The sequence below is a fragment of the Heteronotia binoei genome, chromosome 15, assembly GCF_032191835.1.
Source record: "Heteronotia binoei isolate CCM8104 ecotype False Entrance Well chromosome 15, APGP_CSIRO_Hbin_v1, whole genome shotgun sequence".
In the NCBI taxonomy this organism is placed as follows: Eukaryota; Metazoa; Chordata; class Lepidosauria; order Squamata; family Gekkonidae; genus Heteronotia; species Heteronotia binoei.
Genome location: NC_083237.1, coordinates 15,714,528 through 15,735,660, shown reverse-complemented (window position 1 = coordinate 15,735,660; position 21,133 = coordinate 15,714,528). Strand labels below are relative to the sequence as shown.

Below are 21,133 nucleotides of genomic sequence, written 5' to 3'. Positions count from 1 at the left end.
AGGCCAATGGCCCATCCAGTCCAACACTCTGTGTCACACAGTGGCAAAAAGTTTTATATATACACACACACTGTGGCTAATAGCCACTGATGGACCTGTGCTCCATATTTTTATCTAAACCCCTCTTGAAGGTGGCTATACTTGTGGCCGCCACCACCTCCTGTGGCAGTGAATTCCACATTTTAATCGCCCTTTGGGTGAAGAAGTACTTCCTTTTATCTGTTTTAACCTGTCTGCTCAGCAATTTCATCGAATGCCCACGAGTTCTTGTATTGTGAGAAAGGGAGAAAAGTACCTCTTTCTCTACTTTCTCCATCCCATGCATTATCTTGTAAACCTCTATCATGTCACCCCGCAGTCGACGTTTCTCCAAGCTAAAGAGTCCCAAGCATTTCAACCTTTCTTCATAGGGAAAGTGCTCCAGCCCTTTAATCATTCTAGTTGCCCTTCTCTGGACTTTCTCCAATGCTATAATATCCTTTTTGAGGTGCGGCAACCAGAACTGCACACAGTACTCCAAATGAGACTACACCATCGATTTATACAGGGGCATTATGATACTGGCTGATTTGTTTTCAATTCCCTTCCTAATAATTCCCAGCATGGCATTGGCCTTTTTTATTGCAAACGCACACTGTCTTGACATTTTCCGTGAGTTATCTACCATGACCCCAAGATCTCTCTCTTGGTCAGTCTATGCCAGTTCACACCCCATCAACTTGTATTTGTAGCTGGGATTCTTGGCCCCAATGTGCATTACTTTGCACTTGGCCACATTGAACCGCATCTGCCACGTTGATGCCCACTCACCCAGTTTCAACAGATCCCTTTGGAGTTCCTCACAATCCTCTCTGGTTTTCACCACCCTGAACAATTTAGCGTCATCCGCAAACTTGGCCAATTCACTGCTCACTCCCAACTCTAAATCATTTATGAACAAGTTAAAGAGCATGGGACCCAGTACCGAGCCCTGCGGCACCCCACTGCTTACCGTCCTCCACTGTGAAGACTGCCCATTTATACTCACTCTCTGCTTCCTATTACTCAGCCAGTTTTTGATCCACAAGAGGACCTGTCCTTTTACTCCATGACTCTCAAGCTTTCTAAGGAGCCTTTGATAAGGAACTTTATCAAAAGCTTTCTGGAAGTCAAGGTAAACAACATCTATCGGGTCTCCTTTGTCCACATGTTTGTTCACCCCCTCAACGAAATGTAACAGGTTAGTGAGGCAAGATCTTCCCTTGCAGAACCCATGCTGAGTCTTCCTCAATAACCCGTGTTCATCAATGTGCCTACTCATTCTGTCCTTGATAATGGTTTCTACCAACTTTCCCGGTATTGAAGTCAGACTGACTGGCCTGTAATTTCCCGGATCTCCTCTGGAACCTTTTTTAAAGATGGAGGTGACATTTGCTACCTTCCAGTCCTCAAGAACGGAGGCAGATTTCAATGAAAGATTACAGATTTTTGTTAGAAGATCCACAAGTTCAGCTTTGAGTTCTTTCAGAACTCTCAGATGTATGCCATCCGGACCCGGTGACTTATTAGTTTTTAATTTGTCTATCAGTTGTAGGACCTCCTCTTTTGTCACCTCAATCTGACTTAGGTCTTTCAACACCCCTTCCAAAATTAGTGGTTCTGGGGCTGGCAAAAAGTTCTCGTCTTCCACAGTGAAGACGGAGGCAAAAAATTCATTTAGCTTCTCAGCCATTTCCCTATTCTCCTTCAGTAATCCTTTTACCCCATGGTCATCCAGGGGCCCCACTGCCTCCCTGGCTGGTTTCCTACTTCTAATATATTTGAAGAAATTTTTATTGTTGGTCTTTATGTTTTTTGCAATATGCTCCTCATAGTCCCTTTTTGCCTGCCTGATCACAGTCTTGCATTTGATTTGCCACAGCCTGTGTTCCCTTTTACTAATCTCACTTGGACTGGTTTTCCACCGCTTAAAGGAGTCCTTCTTACCTTTTACAGCTTCCATTACTTTGTTTGTTAACCATGCAGGCCTTTTCTTATACCTGTTTGTGCCTTTCCTAACTTGTGGTATGTATTTTATCTGAGCTTCTAGGATTATAATTTTAAATAGTGTCCAAGCTTCCCCAAGGGTTTTGATCGTATGTACCTTTCCTTTCAGTTTCCTCCTCACATGCCTCCTCATCTCAGTGTATTTACCCCTTTTAAAGTTAAACGTGGTTGTGGCGGTCTTTTTGGATAACTCCCTATTTATACAAACGGTGAAATCAATAACATTATGGTCACTGCTCCCAAGCGGCGCAATCACTTTTACATCTCTCACCAAGTCTTGGGCATTACTTAGGACCAAATCCAGGATCACCCCACCCCTGGTAGGTTCTGAGACCATCTGCTCCATAGCACAGTCATTGAGAGCATCAAGAAACTCAATCTCTTTCTCTCGACCAGAAAACATATTGACCCAATCAATTTGCGGGTAGTTAAAATCACCTGTTACGACACAGTTTTTATGTTTAGCCGCTATCTTTAAGTCTTCCATCATATTATAATCGTTCTCTCTCTTTTGAATTGGTGGGTGATAACAAACTCCCATAGTTAAATTTCCTTTTGGGCCCTCTATTTCAACCCAAAGCATTTCTAAAAGTGAATCTAATTCTCTGACCTCAGTCTTACTGGACCGTATATCCTCTCTGACATACAGAGCCACCCCACCTCCAACCGACAAGTCCTTCTTTAGGGATGGCCACCAAAACTGCCTGCTGACTAGGTGCAGGGTTTTCACCTAGCCGAAAGGCCCCGCCATTTTGTTGGAGTGACAGAACTTCAACACTTCCCCTCTTAAGGGTTTTGGGATATAAAGTTTCTCCCCCCGGTACCATAGTCCGTCTCTCCCTTTTTCCACCCCCTCCGGCCGTTCTTCCCCTTCCCTTTCTGTCTCCACGGCCAGTCTTTCCTTGCTAAGTCCTTCCAGCTCCCTCCTCTTCTGCGATCGGGTGGTGACCATGTCCGCTACTTGGGAAGGTGGGATCAGGGAGTCTACTACCTCTTCCCTCTGGTTTTCGTGTTGGGGGAGCCATGACAAGGCGTCCGCTAGAAAATGTCTATTCCCTGGGATGTGCCGCAGGGTGAAGTCAAATTTGGAAAAGAACCCCGCCCACCGGACCTGTTTCTTGCTCAGCTTTCTCTTCCCAGTGAGGGCTTCAAGATTTTTATGGTCTGTCCAAATCTCAAATGGCACTTTTGCCCCTTCTAACCAGGACCACCAGGTTTTTAGGGCAAACATAACAGAAAACTTCCTTTCCCCACACCGACCAGTTTCTTTACTCCCCTGAGAATTTCCGGGAGATGTAAGCGCAGGGCCTTAATTTCCCCTCCCCGTCTCTATGCATGAGAATGGCTCCAACAGCGACGTCGGAGATGTCGCATTGCACAACGAAGGCCCGCTGCACGTCGGGGTGGCTTAGGTCCGGCTCACTTGTGAACAGGCATTTCAGTTTATCAAAGGCCGCTTGGCACTTCGGGGTCCAATTTAAACGGGCTCACAGCCGTTTAGCCTCTGGCCCTTTTCCCTTCATCTTTAGGAGCTCTGTCAAGGGCAGGGCAATTTGGGCGAACCCCTCTATGAATGTTTTGTAGAAATTTGCAAATCCGAGGAAGGATTGGTGCTGTCTACACCGCCTGCACCTTGGCCGGGTCCATCGCCAACCTCTTTTCTGATACGCGGAACCCTAAGTAATCTAGCTCTGTCTGATGGAATTTGCACTTAGACAGTTTAGCGTACAGTTGGTGCTCTAGCAGGGTGCTGAGCACCTCCCTCACCAGTTTCACATGTGATTGCTCATCTTGTGAATAAATAATGATGTCATCCAGGTACACCACCACCCCCTTGTACAGAAACTTTTTAAGTACATCATTGATAAAGTTCATGAACACTCCCGGGGTCCCCTGTAACCCAAAGGGCATAACCAAATATTCAAACTGTCCCATGGTCATATTGAATGCCGTTTTCCATTCATCCCCCTCCTTGATGCACACCCGGAAGTACGCACCTCTCAAGTCCAGTTTGGTAAAGATTTTGCCCGCCGACACCGTGCTCAGCAAGTCCCGAATGAGGGGGATGGGGTAGGTGTTGGACATGGAAATTGCGTTTATCCCGCAAAAGTCCGTGCAAAGTCTAAGCGAGCCATCCTTCTTCTTCCTGAACAAAACTGGGGCGGCATGGGGGGCTATGGCCGGTCTAATGAAACCTCGCTCGAAGATTACGTCTAAGAATTTGCGGAGTTCCTTTTTCTCCGCCCACCCCATCGGGTACAGTTTTGCCTTGGGCAGGTTCTCCCCCGGGATCAACTCTATGGCTCAGTCCGTACTCCTGTGGGGGGGGGGTAGCTGGTTGGCCCCTTGTTCACTAAACACCCCCATCAAATCCCAGTAAGCGCTCAGGACGGGGTGCACTTCCTCCACCGACATGCACGCCCGCTCCTTGGCCACGGGAGTGCGTGGGCCCCAGGCCAGGTCCCACAAGTGGTTCCTGCAGAGGGGGTCTATGAATCGGATTGTCTGAGCCCCCCACCAGATGCAGGGCTCATGTCTCTCCAGCCAGCCCACTCCCAACACCACAGGATAGGAGCCCTATTGTTCTCAGCTAGGTTAGTATTGAAAGACTAAAGATCATACAGTAGAATGCAATCATATAAGGTACACTGCAAAGGGATTCTTTAGGGAGGGGGACTATGCAGGGCACATTCACACATTGATGTTACCATTTTGTTCTTAGGCCCACTTTGGCCTTGAGCATCACCGGCTCCAGCCTCCCCCTGAGTTAGGCCTGAGAAGGCTCAGATAAAACTTTCAAATATTCCCAAGCATGACTACATAACAAAGAAAAGGAGGGGGGAGAGGAGAGTCCAAGCTAGCAGCAATGGAATACAGGTAGGCTCTACCCAGGATACCTTTCCCCTGAGCCAGAGTTAGATACAGACTTGACCAGAGTTTTATACAGACTTGACAAATACATCCTCCAGCCTGCGACCAAACAAAACTCATACTAAAAACCCTAACACTACAAGGCAGTACAAGGTAGGCAAAAAACAACTCCACATGGGCCAATTCTGTGAAGATGAAAAAATTCCTACCTGGCCCCTAATAAGGCAACCGGTGAAAACCTGTACTGCCAAAAGGGGAGGGCGGGCAGAGAGCACGAAACAAACTGCGTACTTCTGGGCACGGTCGGGGCTTATATAGCCCCAACGCCGCGCCCAGAAGAAGCACTCGCATGCGCCGGGGCTGTCACTCATCCGCTCCCTCCTTTCGAGCGGGCAAAGACGGCCCCTAGCCTAAACGCCGGCGATGCCGGCTTGGCTGGGAAGGGGCCAGACCTTTTGCTTTGTTTGTTTGCTTGCTTGCTTTTGCAAGTGATCTACAAATGACTTAGAAAAGTTCAGTTGTTGTTTTTCATAGTTCATGCACATTGGAGCAAAAAAAAAAATCCAACTTCAAGTATAGGCTAGTATAGACAACTTCAAGTATAGACAGAGAGCAGAAAAGATAATTGGGTTTTAGTGGATAGCTCAATGCAACCATCAAACCAGTGTGCTATAGCAGCGAAAAGGGCAAACTCTATATTAGGGATTATTAGGAAAGTGATCAAAAATAAAATGGCAGATACTGTAGTGGCTCTGTATAAAGCTAGATCATTTGGAATACTTGTATACATTTCTGGTCACTGTATCTCAAAAAGGACATTGCAGAGCTGGAAAAAGTACAGAGGAGAGCAACCAAGATGATTAGGGGGCTGGAGCCGCTTTCCTATCAGGAAAGGCTGAAGAGGCTGGGAATTTTCAGATTAGAAAAGAGACAACAAAGGAGGTGGGCATGATGGAAGTTTATAAAATTATAGTAGAGAGAGTTGACAGAGATTTTTTTTTCTCTGCCCAAAATATTAGAACATGAGGGCTGGCTACCTATCTATCTATCTATCTATCTATCTATCTATCTATCTATCTATCTATCCGTCATCATCATCATCTTCATCATCATCTGTCTAATCTCTGTCTGTCTGCCATCTATCAATCATCTGTCATCATCCTCTAATCTCTGTTGTCTTTCTTTCTTTCTTTCTTTCTTTCTTTCTTTCTTTCTTTCTTTCTTTCTTTCTTTCTTTCTTTCTTTCTTTCTTTCTTTCTTTCTTTCTTTCTTTCTTTCTTTCTTTCTTTCTTTCTTTCTTTCATCACCCATATCATCTGCCTATCATCTTTCATCATCTGTCTATCATATTTGCATGCCAACCTTCCCCGAGGCATCCAGATTGACACACATGGTTCTCCATGATTCACTTTCATCTACAACAAAATTCCTAAGATAGGGAGGCTTCCACTGTCCTTGTTTTCTGCAAACTATGCAAAACGGAATAATTCAAAGGGCTTTCTTGCACAGGCAAATGGGAATGCAGTGAATGAATTGGTTCAGAAAGTTGCATTGTAAAGGGATAGGGACTTTTGCCTATGCGACTCTATTCCTAACATTGCATTTATGCTCAAGACAGGTAGTTTCTATACCATTAGGGTCAAGGGTAAATATGTATACTTTGTCACAGGTTTGTTTAGCTTATGATTTCTGTTGTCCAAACCTTACAGCACTGTTCATCAAGTGTCTCATCCTGTACTTGATTTACACTATGTAATCTGCCTTCAGCTTCAGCAAAAAAAGGCACCTATAAATAACCTAAATTTCACAAACCCAGTCTGTCCATCAATACAATCACCCAAGTAATCCTTCTCTGAGGATTGTCTTCCCATAATTAATGGCAAGTGCTTGACCTGTGGAATGCAGAAAAGGCAGCAACAGACTGCAATGTATTGAAATAGAGCAACAGTGCAATACATGAATTGTTGCTAAGGGTTATTTCTACTAAATTAATAGAGAGATACAGGATTGGATCCAAACAGATTCTCACTCAGCCTGGCCCAGTAACCCTCACTGTTACAGCCCGTGTCCAACAATGTTTTTGTCCATGCATACCCCATAACCTCGAGCATGGATTGGGGTAGTCAAAAGGAACCCCTTCCTTTCTTTTCCACCTGCAGAAAAGATGGCTAGATCCAATCCAATACTCAGCCAAGAAAATTGTGCATACTTTAAAAATGCCTCAGAGAACAAACACCATCATTCCATCTCCCCTGCAATTAGCAAAAGAACTATAATTAAAACTTCTGCTCCTAAAATGCCATATGGAGCTCTGCTGGCCACTAACAAACAACGTGGTGGATGGTTATAAATATAGCAGTCATTTCCAATACTTCAATTTCTATAGGAATCAAACTGTTAGTCAGGGCATTGTCCATTCATAAAAGGTCATTATCATAACAATGACTATCACAACGGTGCTGCATACGAGGGAATCTGCAAGGAACCTGCGGACTGAGACAATGCTGACACTTAGCATGGCAGCCATTACGGTCTTGTTGCAATTTGTGCCACTATGCAGGGCTCAGGTAAATAAATGTAGGGTCCAGGATCCTCCAGCTACTGTTCACAAGTATTATAAGCCATGAGATCTCATCTTGGGAGGCATTGCTTCTCAGACTTTCTTCATCTCCAGTCCAAAGGCTTTCAATGAACAACCTTCTCAGGAACTGCTTAAGGATTTCATGTAAGAAATTGAGTGTTAGGGGTTTCTTGTGGTTTTCCTCATTCCACGTTACTTTGAATAGCACAGCAACTGCAGCAATGCATTTAAGAGCTTCCATAGCTTCGATATCAACCTGGGATCTTTTCTATCACTGTCATGACATAGGCCTGATAATGCAACTATTCTCCCAGATTCTGCCATCAGCATTCTAGGCATCTGCCCACTGGCTGCTGGTGTCCTACCTCTCTGGTGCATTAGGGACTTGGGGATCTCAAAGACAGAGGTCAGTCAAGAGTGATCCTGTCAATAGCAGCTTCCAGAACAGTATTCTGGGATTCTATCAGCCACTCAGACTATGATGTGTCATTAATGGTATTAACGTGGCAAACTGGAAGATCATGTATTTCTCATCTCAAATGTATGTTTCATTCTAGCGTTGTGACTAAGAATTACCAGCACATCCTGGCCTTGGAGTTTGCTATAAAAGAGATCAATGAAAATCCCCAGATTTTGCCCAACATCACCCTAGGATTCCATATCTATGACAGTTATCTGGACGCCACGTGGACCTATCATGCCACACTGCAGCTGATTTCCATGAGAAATAGATTTGTTCCCAACTACACTTGTGCTCTGCAAGACAGTTTAATGGCAGTAATTGGAGGACTTGCTTCTGAAACCTCTCATCAGATAGCAAATATTTTGGGCATCTACAAGATTCCACAGGTAGAATGTGTGAATGGGTATAAAAATTTGCAAGCCACTAATACGGCATTTATTTTTTTTTCAGATATGATTCTGTAGTTTTGAAAAAGAGATGGCTGTGTATAATAAAAAGCTAAGACGTTCATAATAATTACATATATATTCCGTGACTCTGTGTTGTAGTTATAATATATGGTTTTATTAATGGCACCTTTAATGGAAGTTTCCAATGTTAATAAAATGGAATCTCTGGATACAACTTTTGGTTTACTCATATTGTTATCTAGAAGTCAAAGAAAGCCTCTGTTAGAAAAGTTTATTCAAGAAATACTTTGCAGATGAAAATTGTTATACTAAACATTTCAGAAATGAATGTTACAGCCCATCATAGTATTTAATGTATTATAGAACCGAGAGACCTCAGTCAAAGATTTAATAGTTAATATGAGTATTTAATATTTAGAAACTATCATTATAGTTTAGAAAATGCATACTCCAATATATGTTCTCTTACACTCACAACTAATTATTCTTTCTTTCTTCTACACCCCAACTCCAATATCTCCACCCCAACTCCAACTTCACGCCAACTTTAGGTTCTTTTTGGTTTTGCTCCAGGGATAACAGAGAAAACCCAGGTCCTTTCCTTTTATCAAATGGTCCCAAATGAAGCCATTCAATATATGGGGATTCTCCAATTACTTCTCTATTTCAAGTGGGTGTGGGTTGGATTAATTGTTGATAACGAACATGGAGACAAGATGGCAGAGATGATGCTTCCAGTATTTTCCCAGAAAGGCATCTGTTTTGCCTTGTTGAAAGAAACTACCGCTTAAGTTTTCAGGATAACATTGAGGATACGTTTGAATTGCTAACAGAAATATGCAATAAAATCATGAGTAGCACAGTAAATGTAGTTATTTTTTTTGGAGAAGTTAATTCCATGATAAATTTGAGGTTACTGCTATCTTTACCAGGTACAAAAGAAATGCCCAAATACAAAGTATGGATTTTGACTGCCCAGATGGATTTCCAGTCAATTACCTTCTACCAAGATTGGGACATACAGATTGTGCATGGTGCATTGTCCTTTGCAGTTCACTCCAGTGAACTAAAAGGATTCAAACAGTTTCTTCACGGCAGAAACCCTTTCAATACAAAAGAAGATGGCTTCATTTGGGATTTCTGGCAGCAGGCATTCTACTGTACGCTCCCTAACTCTGTTCTGGACAAGAAGGGAGATACCTGCAATGGAGAAGAAAGGCTGGAGAAGCTTCCAGGACCTTTGTTTGAAATGAGCATGACGGGCTACAGCTATAGCATCTACAATGCTATGTATGCCGTGGCCCATGCAGTACAAGTCATGTATTCATCCAAATGCCATCAGGGAGTAATGATGGTGGGAGACAGAAGGAAGCATTGCAATCAGCAGACATGGGAGGTATTTGGGCTGAAATCTGTCCTCTAGTTGGGACACTCATTAATTCATTACTATTGGTGATTTGAGCGTTATTGCAGTTTTTCTAATTTTTTAAACTCTGCTGTGGGTGAACCTAGGAGTTTTGTTAGTTCCTCATTAGCATCACTGAGATAGCACCACAATGCTATGTGTACTTTGGTGGATCTATTCAGTCTCATGTGTAATATCTTAAACTCCTGTACTTTTATAGAGTGGTAAACTGCAGTACTGCAATCCAAACTCTGCTCACAACCTGAGTTCAATCCCAGTGGAATCTGGGTTCAGGTAGCCAGCGCAAGGTTGATTGAGCCTTCCATCCTTCTGAGGTCGGTAATATGAGTACCCAGCTTGCTGGAGGTAAAGTGTAAATGATGGAGGAAGGCAAAGGCAAACCACCCCGTAAAAATTCTGCCTTGAAAACTGTGATGCAATGTCACTCCAGAGCTGGAAACAACTGGTGCTTGCACAGGGGATTACTTTTACTTCTTACCTTTTTGCATTTATATTTTCTTGCATACTATCTCTGCTTTTCTTTTGTTCCAGCTTCACCAATTTTTGAAACATGTCTCATTTAACAACAGTGTTGGGGACAAGGTTTCTTTTAATCAACATGGGCAATTAATAGCAGGATTTGATGTTATCAACTGGGTCACATTCCCAAACCAATCTTTTGTTAGAGTGAAAGTTGGCAGGATGGATCCCCAAGGCCCTCCAGACCAAACACTCACCATTCGTGAGGATGCCATTGAGTGGCACAGCTGGTTTAACCAGGTAGATTTGAATAAAGACATTTTGTGAAGTGTCCCACAGTTGAGCGATGGCTAAATGGTTGCAAAATGAGGGAACACATTATGATGTAGATCAATGGAAAGGGAGGACAGCACACTTGACTAAGCTGGATGTAGGTTGGGTAAGATCTTCCTTGCTATCTGAATCTCAGGAATAACTTAGACAAATCTTTGGGTGCCTTACTCTGCCATAGACATTGCTATGTTTTGAACATCATGTAGTATCCTTGCTTAGCCGGCAGGAAATTTTCTCAGTTTAAGGAACATCCTCCAACTTGTGGCTTTAATTTTTCTTAAGTGGAGTTGAAAGATAGAGGCATCACCTCTAAAACTGCAGTCCTGTGCATGCCAAACTGGGAATTTCTCACTGAACTACATAGGATTTACCGCTTACTAAGCAACCAAATAAGAAGGGCCATTCGAAATCTAATCCATGCATGACTGGGAAAAACTACTCTTTGTTCCATGATGTGTTTTGTTTAGAATGTTATAAATTCAAACAATGAATATTCTTCTTTCTTTGATGCTTTAGACTCAGCCACTTTCTGCATGTAATGACAATTGCTATCCTGGTCAGAGCAAGAAAATGAAAGCGGGGAAGCCATTTTGCTGCTATGATTGTATTTCATGTCCAGAAGGGCAAATATCTGACAAAAAAGGTGAGCAGTATTAATCTATGGAGATACTAAGGAATGTACATGTAAGATGAATCTACATTTGATGGTCTTAAAGGTTTGTTGTATTGCTTCAACATGGCTACCCACCAGGATCGATCTACCCTATTGTGTCAAATATGAATTATGGATTACTGTTCTGTATATGTACAAATGTGCAGACTTTGGTATGCAAGACGTGAGCATGGCTGAACAATAGGATTTTTTGTAGGACATTAATTCATAGGGTTACCATATGTTGGAAATGACTTGATGGCATTTAACACATGCATACAGTCACACTCACAATTTGTTCCCAATTTTAATACAAAAACTTAGCTAAGTCAAATTATTATATGTTAAATTTACACTGACTAAAAAGTTATACATTCAGTTCACATTTATAGTTTATAGTCCCAGGATATCACAACATACTTAATGTATTGTGTTGGTAAAATCTTGTAATGGCATACTAAATAAGTTATAAATGTTTTGTTCTGTAATTAGCTTTCCTGTCGTGTGGCAGTTCGTAGGATTAAGAGCTATTTACTTTGATTGCGTTTGTTCTTGAGGACCCAGGATTCAATGGGTACAGAATTTAGTGATTCACTCATTCATGAAGTTCGTAGGATTAAGAGCTGATCACCCTCTTCACTTTGTTTGATTTTGTTCTTGAAGACTGAGAATTCAATGGGTACAGAATTTAGTGATTCACTCATTCATGAAGGTAGTATATTGAAGATAGTAATAAGACTCTGTGTATTCCATTGGTTTTCCATATCCTTGTGAAAGAAATAAAAGGAAACACTTTTCTTTAACATAAAAAGCTCTAAAGTACTGAACAGAAAATGCTAGACAAATCTGTATATTGGAAGAAATACCAAGATGAACAAGAACATGGGCTCTCTGTATAACTTCTTCTTGTATAAAATGTACAGCAAATCTTATCATAAGTCTTTCAGGACATCGGAATGTACATTTCTGGGTATCTGCTTCATATCATTTGCCCCCCCAGTCGAAAGAAGAGACAGACACAAGATATTGGGTTTAAATCAGGCCGCTTTATTAAACTCAATTAACCTGTAAACTCGGCAGGGATAAGACTTAACCAGACAAGCCCCTGGGGTCACCCACGGACCCCGCCTTGTCCAAAGGGCAAGCAACCCTGCCCCCAGCACAAACCCGCTGTATTCGGGTTGTAACTGAGCGGCCAGGTCCCAGCCATTCTCCACCTGGGCTAGCATCGATCCCCCATGGAAAGATCCGCCCAGGTGAGGCTCACCGTGATATGAATTCCCCGCACTGAGCCGTGTAGCCCATCTGCGATTCATACAGACCACACGCACCAATGGTGCTAGGCCATAGGTGCTCCCCTGCAAACACTGTGCCCAAAATATCCCCGGCCACCGCCAATGCCAAGCCTCTGCTTAGGCATTAGCGCCCCAACTGGCAGCCCAGAGCCGACCGCAAGCCCTGCCGAATCTCATCTAAAAAGGCCCGGTTGCCCAATTCTGAAAGGTGAACCCCATCAGACCGATACAGATCAGCATCTTCGACCCGTATGGCCGGATGAGGAAGGAAAATACCCAAGCCATCATCCATGGCTTTTTGTATAGCCCTATTAGCCTTGCGCCTAGTGCGCTCAATCCCCCCAGGTGAAAGGGCGTACCTCCACACCCTGCGTGGCAGAATCACTGACCACACCAGGCTCACCCATGGCCATCTCCATTTAATTTCCCGAAGATCGGCCAGCGCCTGCTGCGAGAGAGCCTTCCCTCGCAGCATCCCCAGGTCGTTCCCACCCAAGTGAACAACCAATATGTGTGGAGGCGGAGCAGCCCTTTCCCTGAACAATAAGGGCATAATACCAGGCCACCGCAGGCCCCGACGACCCAGCCATTCCACGACTGCCCATGCACTGAGGCCCAGCTGGGTGCCCACTGAAGACCGCCAAGCATGATGAGCGGCCCAGAACACCATGCTGTGCCCGCAGATGAGAATACACCACCTCTCACCACGAGCCACAGCACCTGAAAGACAAAAAAGTGTCAGGCCGGTTATTTTAAAAAGGCAATACCACCCACGCCTGACCATCGACTCCTTAGGGCACTAATGGGCGCACATATGTTTTAAAGGCCGCCAACTGCCATCGCCCAATGCGCTGTATAGTAGCTGGCGTGTAACCCATAGAAGCAGCAGTGGAGGCAGCTCCAATGCGAAACGAATGCGTCCTGAATTTGACGCCCTTCAGGCCTATTGCGGCCAGAGCCCGACTCGTCACCACCCAGAACTGATATTTGGTGAGGGGGGATCCATCCTCATGCCTGAAGAAGGGGCCCTCCCCACTGCCCCTAATCTGAATGTAATGCCTAACAGCCCGCACCGGACACAACTCGTGGACCGCACACTGTCCAAGAGTGATGATGGACCCCTTCTGCCCTTGGTCAGTCTTGGACTGCTGGAGCATCAAAACGATCTGCCCTTGATCAATTTTGATGTATCCGGCTTGGAGCGCCCGCATTGAAACGTCAGTCTTAGACTGCATCACTAATTCACTGATCCGTAGGGCGCCAAAAAATGCCACCAACGAAGCCGCATGAAACAAAGCGGCCTCGAAAGGGGAAGAACAAATGGCCGGCCAGCTGCCAAACAGCCCCTTCAAAACGGAAGGGGAGATGGGCTGCCGGTCATCAACGCATGGGCCACGCTCCCTGGCCCAACCCTCCAGCATTTTCCTGATCCTAAAATCGGCCGTACTATCTGCAAACCCATGGGCTTTACTAATAAAGGCCAATGCCGCCAGTTGGCCCCTAATAGTCTTTAACCCCAGACCCCTCTGTTTCTGAAATACGCTGAATTGCATAATATGAGCCGTGGGAATCGGCCAGCAATCCTTCAGCGCAGCAGCCCTCCTAAACTCCTGAAATTGAGAGGCCGCTCTATCATAAGCCCTTCTAGTACTAGGCGCTAAAGCCAACTGAATGGCCCTACCGGCTTCAGCTTCCCAAGCCGCCATAGATCCAAGGGCATCCGCTCCGGCCGCGAGTCCGCTTCTGGGGCAAGCTGCCGAAAACACTCCATCTGTTGGTGAGATAGAGCGTCCGCCACCCCATTGCAGACCCCAAGTACATGCCTTGCAGTGAACAAAATGTTCAACTGGAGGCAACGAAGCATAAAAGATCTAACCAGATTCATGACCAGATTCATGACTTTGAAGTCAAGGAGTTGATAACATGTACCACTGCCATGTTATCACACCAAAAGAGCACAGAATGGTTGGCAAGTTGCTCGCCCCAGAGCCAAACGGCGACTAGGATAGGGAAAAATTCCAAAAATGTCAGGTCCCTACTGAGCCCACTGTCCAACCATTCTGCAGGGCATTGCTCCGCACACCAATGCCCCCTAAAGTACACACCAAAACCAGTAGATCCAGAGGCATCAGAGGAGATCTGAAGTTCAGCTTCGATCTTCAACTCCTCCCTCCAAAAGGAAACACCATTGAATGCATCCAAAAACACCTCCCAAACCTCCAGGTCCGCCCGCATTCCTGCAGACACCCGAACACGATGATAGGGGGAACGCAATTGCCGCATAGCGTCACAAAGATGCCGCAAGAAAGCCCTACCTGGTGCCACCACTTTGCATGCAAAGTTAAGGTGACCCACCACCTGCTGCAACTCCAGCAACGGAACCTTACGCCGACCTTTCAGTGCAGCCAACCGGGCCCTGAGGTCCATTACTTTCGCCTCTGGCAGCCGAGAAGCCTGTTTGTGGGTATACAGCTCAATACTCAGAAAGGTAAGTACCGAACTGGGCCCTTCAGTCTTCTCATGCGCCAACAGAACCCCCAACTCGTTGGCTAAATCATGAAAGGAACACAACAACTTAGCACACTGCCCAGTGCCCGGAGGACCAACCAAAAGGTAGTCATCCAGGTAATGTGCCGTGTCGTTGCAACCAGTCCTGTCCCGCAGCACCCACTCAATAAAGGAACTAAAACGTTCGAATGCGGCGCAGGATACCGAATTTGCCCTCGAAGCAAAAACTCAGGAGCTCGAAATCCTCGGGATGCACTGGCAAGAGACGAAATGCTGACTTGATGTCACATTTCGCCATCTCAGCCCCAACGCCACAACCCCGCACTACTTTGACCGCTTGGTCAAATGAAGTGTACCTCACCGAACACAGTTCCTCGGGGATGGCGTCATTGACTGACGCCCCCTTGGGGTATGACTGGTGATGTATGAGACGATACTCACCGGGCACCTTCTTAGGCACCACCCCCAAGGGAGATACCCGCAATGTGGGTACAGGCGGCGAATCAAAGGGTCCAAGGACCCTGCCCTCCTGGCACTCCTTGGCGATCTTTGCTCGAACTATGTGCTCGAGACCTGCCACTGACTTAAGGTTGGGAGCCAAAAAAGGGGCCCTAGGCCCCTGGTAAGGGATCCTGAACCCAAAGGAAAACCCCTCCCACAAGTATTGCCCATCCGCCTTGCGAGGGTACTTTTCCAATAAATTATTGAGAACCCTCAGCCGAATGGGGCTGGGCCCCTTTTCCAGTGGGCTGCTGATTGTTGCCGCCACCCCCAGGGCACCTGACCCAGGCTTTAGGCTTCGATCTACTGCAGGCGGAAAGGGAATGAGGCCCGCTGCACAGCGGGCACTCGTGCTTGAACTTGCAGAGCTTCCTGGGGCACACTCCCTTAGAAGCGAACTCCCAACATAGCAGCCGGGATTGAACCGGCTGGCCTGCTGACGGGCGGGCCCCTGCAGTAAGCTGCTGCTGTTGCTTCTGGACTAAATGTCCGCTGTCGGACCTGTCACCAGCATTAGGCTTTGCCGGGGACATCAGCTGCAGCCAAAACTGCTGGCTGACCTGGTCCCAAGGCAACCCCGGGTTGACGGCGGCCCTCATATGGAAGGCTTCGTCGTATTGCAGCCATGCTGCATCGACGAAGTCCGTATATGCCCTGTAAATAATGGCAATGTATTGAAAAAGGGCGGCCGCACGTGCCAGTTGTGCCCTGGCAATAAGACCCGCATAAATTAAAAAGCCAGGGAGTCAGTTTGCCCAAGTCCTATCTACCTTTCGGCGTTTCAATTTCTCCTTCTCCTTCTCGTCGAGCTCATCTTTGCTTTTCTTCTCGAGCTCTCTATAGAGAAGGCTGAACACATCCACATACTCTCCACGCAGGATCTTTTCACGGGTAACCCCCGTTAAATGATTTCCCAGAGGCAACGAGGTGTCGCCATATGGAAGCGCATGGAATGGTATGCTCGCATAAGGGTTCAGCGGGTAAAACCACCCGCCTCCTAGCCCAGTAGGCCACATTCCGTGTAGCTGGGCATATTGCTGCCCACCCCAAGGCAGAACCCCCTGGGAAGGCAGTCCTGTGGAAACTGCAGGTGTCGCTGAGACTGCCTGTAGACCAGCTGCCTGTAAGCCAGGACTACCTAATCCAGGCCCCTGAGTAGCTGAACTCTGTAGGCCCCAAGGCCAGGGCAGCCCGGCCCCCCACTGTACAGCGGGTGTGCCAGGCTGCCCCGCGCCCCAATTCCCCCTCCCAACACTGGGGGAAGAGCGGGCATTTGAATAGGTCCCCACGGCCACCCTGGAGTCTGCTGTGACAACAACTTACCCCCAGCGTCAGCAGGAGTTCCACCACCATCCGGGGTCTGCGGCACACCGCCTCCATAGACGTCGCCGCTCAGCTGTTCACCTGATGGTCCCTCGCCAGGGTCATCCTCGTCATCCGGCTCTGGCTGCGAATCAGGCACCGGCACTCCGCCCTGCAAGGCAGACAGTCGAGCAAGCATCTCTGCTTCCAAAGTAAGGTGCGTCGACCGCCCCAAAGCGTGGCGACGCCCCTGCCATATGGGAGCCCCCGCAGCGAGCCGTTGCTGCTCTAATGCCTCTACCTGGCCAATAATGGCCAAACAGGCCTGCTCCCCTTGTACCTGCTCCTCAGCTGGAGCTAATTGCCGACCACGCCCACGGGGTGTACGCGCAGGCTGTTTTCCCTTGGCTTTACCTTGACCCTTCTTAGGTGCCATAATGATAACCTTGATTATATTAAAAACAAGTCACCCAACCAGCACTATAGTGAGGAAGGCAAATGAAGAGGTTTACTCCCCCAGCAGCGTCTCTGCAGGATCACAGGCAGATGTATACACCCTTTGAAAGCCATCTGAACAAGGCAGCTGGCAATGCCAGGGGTTCACCAAGGAGCCTCAGCTTGCTAGACCAATGCTCCGCCACAGGCCAACTGCTTAAAATATTAGTAAAAATATGGGGACAAGAACTGGCCACCGCGCACGCGGGTGGGTATGTGCCTCGCCGCGCTATGTAAAATGGCCGCTATAACGGTCCCTCAAAATGGCAGCCACATGCGCAGTGCACAGGGAGCGCTGTGCCTTCCTTGCCGCCCAAACGGACTTCAACGACGATGTTGCCGCACGCGCCTTGTGCAGAGCACGGGGCTTCCCCTTATTGCCCGGGGACGACCGCCTTGCAAAATAGCCGCCGCACGCGCCTTGTGCAGAGCACGGGGCTTCCTTATCGCCAGGGGACGACGGCTCCCATAAAAAGGGGGAAACCGCCTATGTAAGATGGCCGCCGCATGCACCTTGTGCAGAGCACGGGGCTTCCCTCTCGCCAGGGGACGACCACCTTGTAAAGCAGCCGCCGCGCGCGCCACGGACCAAGCCCGGCCGATGCTGGCCACGTACAGGCACCCTTAGCACCCAAAGAGCCTCCCCCAAGCAGCCGCCGCCTGCGCTACGAGCCCCCACGCCAGACCAAACCACGTTCCCGCCGGATTAGTGAAGCCGACGATCGAGCACCGGCCGCTCGCGCTGCCGCCAACGCCTGCACCGCTCCGCCAACGCTCCGACACCCAGGCCGACAACAACCGTCCCGCGACGCTCCGAGGCCTAACCGGCCTGAACGATGCCGCTCCTACACAAGGCTCTCCGTCAGAGAGCCAAGAAGACAGCATGAGGTCCGGGCGGGGCCAGGGCTTATATAACCCAGACGCCACGCCCAGACCTAGCCCCGGATGTGCCGAGGCGATCAGTCCGAAGTTCCCTTCTTCCGCGGGGGCAAAGACGGTCCCCAGCCTGAACGCCGGCAATGCCGGCTTGGCTGGGAAGGGCTGAACCTTATTGCTGCTGGTAGTGGAAAGGTAACCCAGAATATGCAGATATTGAGACATTCCACTAGGTATTATGAAGATGAAAAGGAGCCTCCATGTAGGTTCCTAATTTTGTGTGTTTGTGAGATTTATGAATTGCAGTGCTTGTTTTCCCATTAAATCAGATTTTCAAGAGCTTGACAGTTCTGTGATTTTATGTGACTGATATCACCACATTTTTCTTCCAGACTTGACTCACTGTTTTGCATGTTCAGAAGATCATTATCCAAACAAATATAAAACTCTATGCATTCCCAAGGTTGCAACCTACTTATCATATGAAGAACCTTTAGGGATCAGTTTAGCTGCTGGTGTTCTTTTGTTTTCCTTAACTACAATTCTGGTGCTCAGAACATTCATGAAACACCACAACACTCCCATAGTCAAAGCCAACAACCAAAACCTCAGTTACACTCTTCTTGGATCTCTCCTGCTTTGCTTTCTTTGTGCTTTGCTATTCATTGGCAGGCCAAAAAAGGTGATGTGTCTCCTCCGCCAAATGGTTTTCAGCATCACCTTCTCAGTGGCTGTTTCTTCTGTGTTAGCAAAAACCACTGTTGTCGTTCTGGCTTTCATGGCCACCAAACCAGGAATCAAGCTGAGAAAATGGGTAAAGAAAAGACTGGCAACTTCCATTGTCCTTTCCTGCTCTCTTATTAAAGCAGGCATTTGTACTGTGTGGCTGGCAACCTCTCCCCCATTCCCAGATGTTGACACACTATCAATTAAAGATGAAATCATACTGGAATGCAATGAGGCTTCTCCCGTCATGTTCTATTGTGTCTTGGGCTATATGGGTTTCCTTGCCGTTGCCAGCTTCAGCTTGGCTTTCCATTCCAGGAAGCTTCCAGACAATTTCAATGAAACAAAGTTTATCACTTTCAGCATGCTGGTCTTTTGCAGTGTTTGGTTATCCTTCATTCCAGCCTACGTGAGCACAAAGGGGAAATATATGGTGGCTGTGGAGGTCTTCTCTATCTTGGCTTCCAGTGCACGGCTGCTGCTTTGCATCTTTTCTCCCAAATGTTAAATTATTGTGTTGAAGCCTCAACTGAACAACAGGAAGAGGAACGATTGAAGAAGGTGTGTTTCCCTCAGGAAATCTGCAGTCTATTCTCACATTTACCACTTTACAATTAAATATGCATTGGGAGTGTGAGAGGCTTTAACAAAGCCTTTGAGTGAAACAAACACCTTTGGAAGATGTAATTGCTGAAGATGGTTGTCATTGGTATTTGAAGTACCAATAAAGATATAGATACATCTACCAAATAAAGAAATGTATCCCTGTTGAGAATGATCTTAGAGAACTGCAAAGAAAAATGTGAAGTCTAAAACACAACACAAGATCATTTAATAGAAAATTTGTCTTTTCAGGTATGCTGGTTTGGAGGTTATGATACCCTGCATCCCATATTATTGTTGGCTTTGTGACAGCTGCTATATTATCTTGAAAATAGTTTCTAATATGGAGATCTATTTCTACTACTATTTCTGTGTTCGTGAATAAAGAAGTATTTAATTTCCAACTTGTGTGTGTTGAGTGGTTTCTTTGTTCCAGATTATTTCACAATCAATTCAGTGGTGGGCAGACCATTGTTCTTGACCATGTTGGGTTGAAGTTGTACTCCTATTATTCATTTCAAGATTATTGTGTGTTTTAGCAAATGAAGATTTGTGTAGGTTATTGTCTGTTATGTAGTTTTAATCTCCTCCTCGTTTTATGTTTCCTTCATAGGAAGTGGTTAATTTTTCCAGAACTTCAGTTATAAGTGTGAATTGATTAGAATTCAGTGCATACAATGTCACAAGTGTTACCAATGTACTGTCTATGCAATCATTAATAAAAAGATACCCGCCCAGGGGAACAGTCATGGATTTTATCTGAATAAAACAAATTATGCTGGAAATTAAGATTGCCACTCCTCTAGTTTTTGAATTTCCTGTGATCTGGAACTGAATATGATGTTTGAGAGATTTTAATATATATATTGATTTGGAGCTATTATCTGTTTCTTGTAAAAAGATATCTGGGTTTATCTTGGTCAATTGGGTTATAATTTTTTATTCTTTTCACTGGATTGTTAAACCCAAGCACATTATAGCTTAAGAACCTGATGCTGGACATTTCTCTTCAATGTTGAATTCAATTAATTGCTCTAAATGTTTATTGCCAATTAGTATTTTAAAGACCTTATATATGTCGCTTAAGAGTACTTATATTTAAATTAGTTAATATTAGGACCTTCAAGATAATAGATATATGTTCTTAAATTGAACTTAAATTGTTTACTATGCAATCTTTTGACTATTTTTACCAATATATGCCCATGTATATTTATATTTTATTATTTGTTTTTGAATTAAACACAACTTATCCATTATAGCTACTAACACAGTGTTTGTCTATTGAAATAAATAGCAATATTAGATAAGTTAGTACGTTAGTAACGGTATTATATTCTATTAGCAGCTGTACTAATAATTTGATTTTTCCAATACATTTTTCCTATATTATTTACTCAAATAATATGTTTCTGTCAATCCCTGGCCCTAGAAAGGCTAGGCTGGTTGCTATAAGGCCAAAGGTCTTTTTGGTCATAGCCCTGAGCTGGTGGAATGAGCTTCTCAAGGACATTGCAGCTCTGTGAGACCTATTGCAATTCTGCAGGGCTTGTAAGACAGAGCTCTTCCACTGAGCCTTTGACTCTTAAATCAGAGACCATTGCCTT

The 21,133-nt window shown here is 45.8% G+C and overlaps 1 protein-coding gene and 1 pseudogene across 1 annotated transcript in view; both read left to right on the top strand.

Moving 5' to 3' along the window:
• Window positions 1-9,773, top strand: part of LOC132583151 (vomeronasal type-2 receptor 26-like) — a 39,453-nt gene extending 29,680 nt beyond the window's left edge. The window contains exons 7-10 of the mRNA XM_060254824.1: window positions 1,652-1,691; window positions 4,016-4,095; window positions 8,035-8,326; window positions 9,330-9,773. Of these exons, the coding sequence (XP_060110807.1) occupies window positions 1,652-1,691; window positions 4,016-4,095; window positions 8,035-8,326; window positions 9,330-9,773 (856 nt within the window). The remainder of the gene's footprint in view (window positions 1-1,651; window positions 1,692-4,015; window positions 4,096-8,034; window positions 8,327-9,329) is intronic.
• Window positions 9,774-17,654: 7,881 nt separating this feature from the next.
• Window positions 17,655-19,479, top strand: LOC132583150 (vomeronasal type-2 receptor 26-like; annotated as a pseudogene).
• Window positions 19,480-21,133: the final 1,654 nt, after the last annotated feature.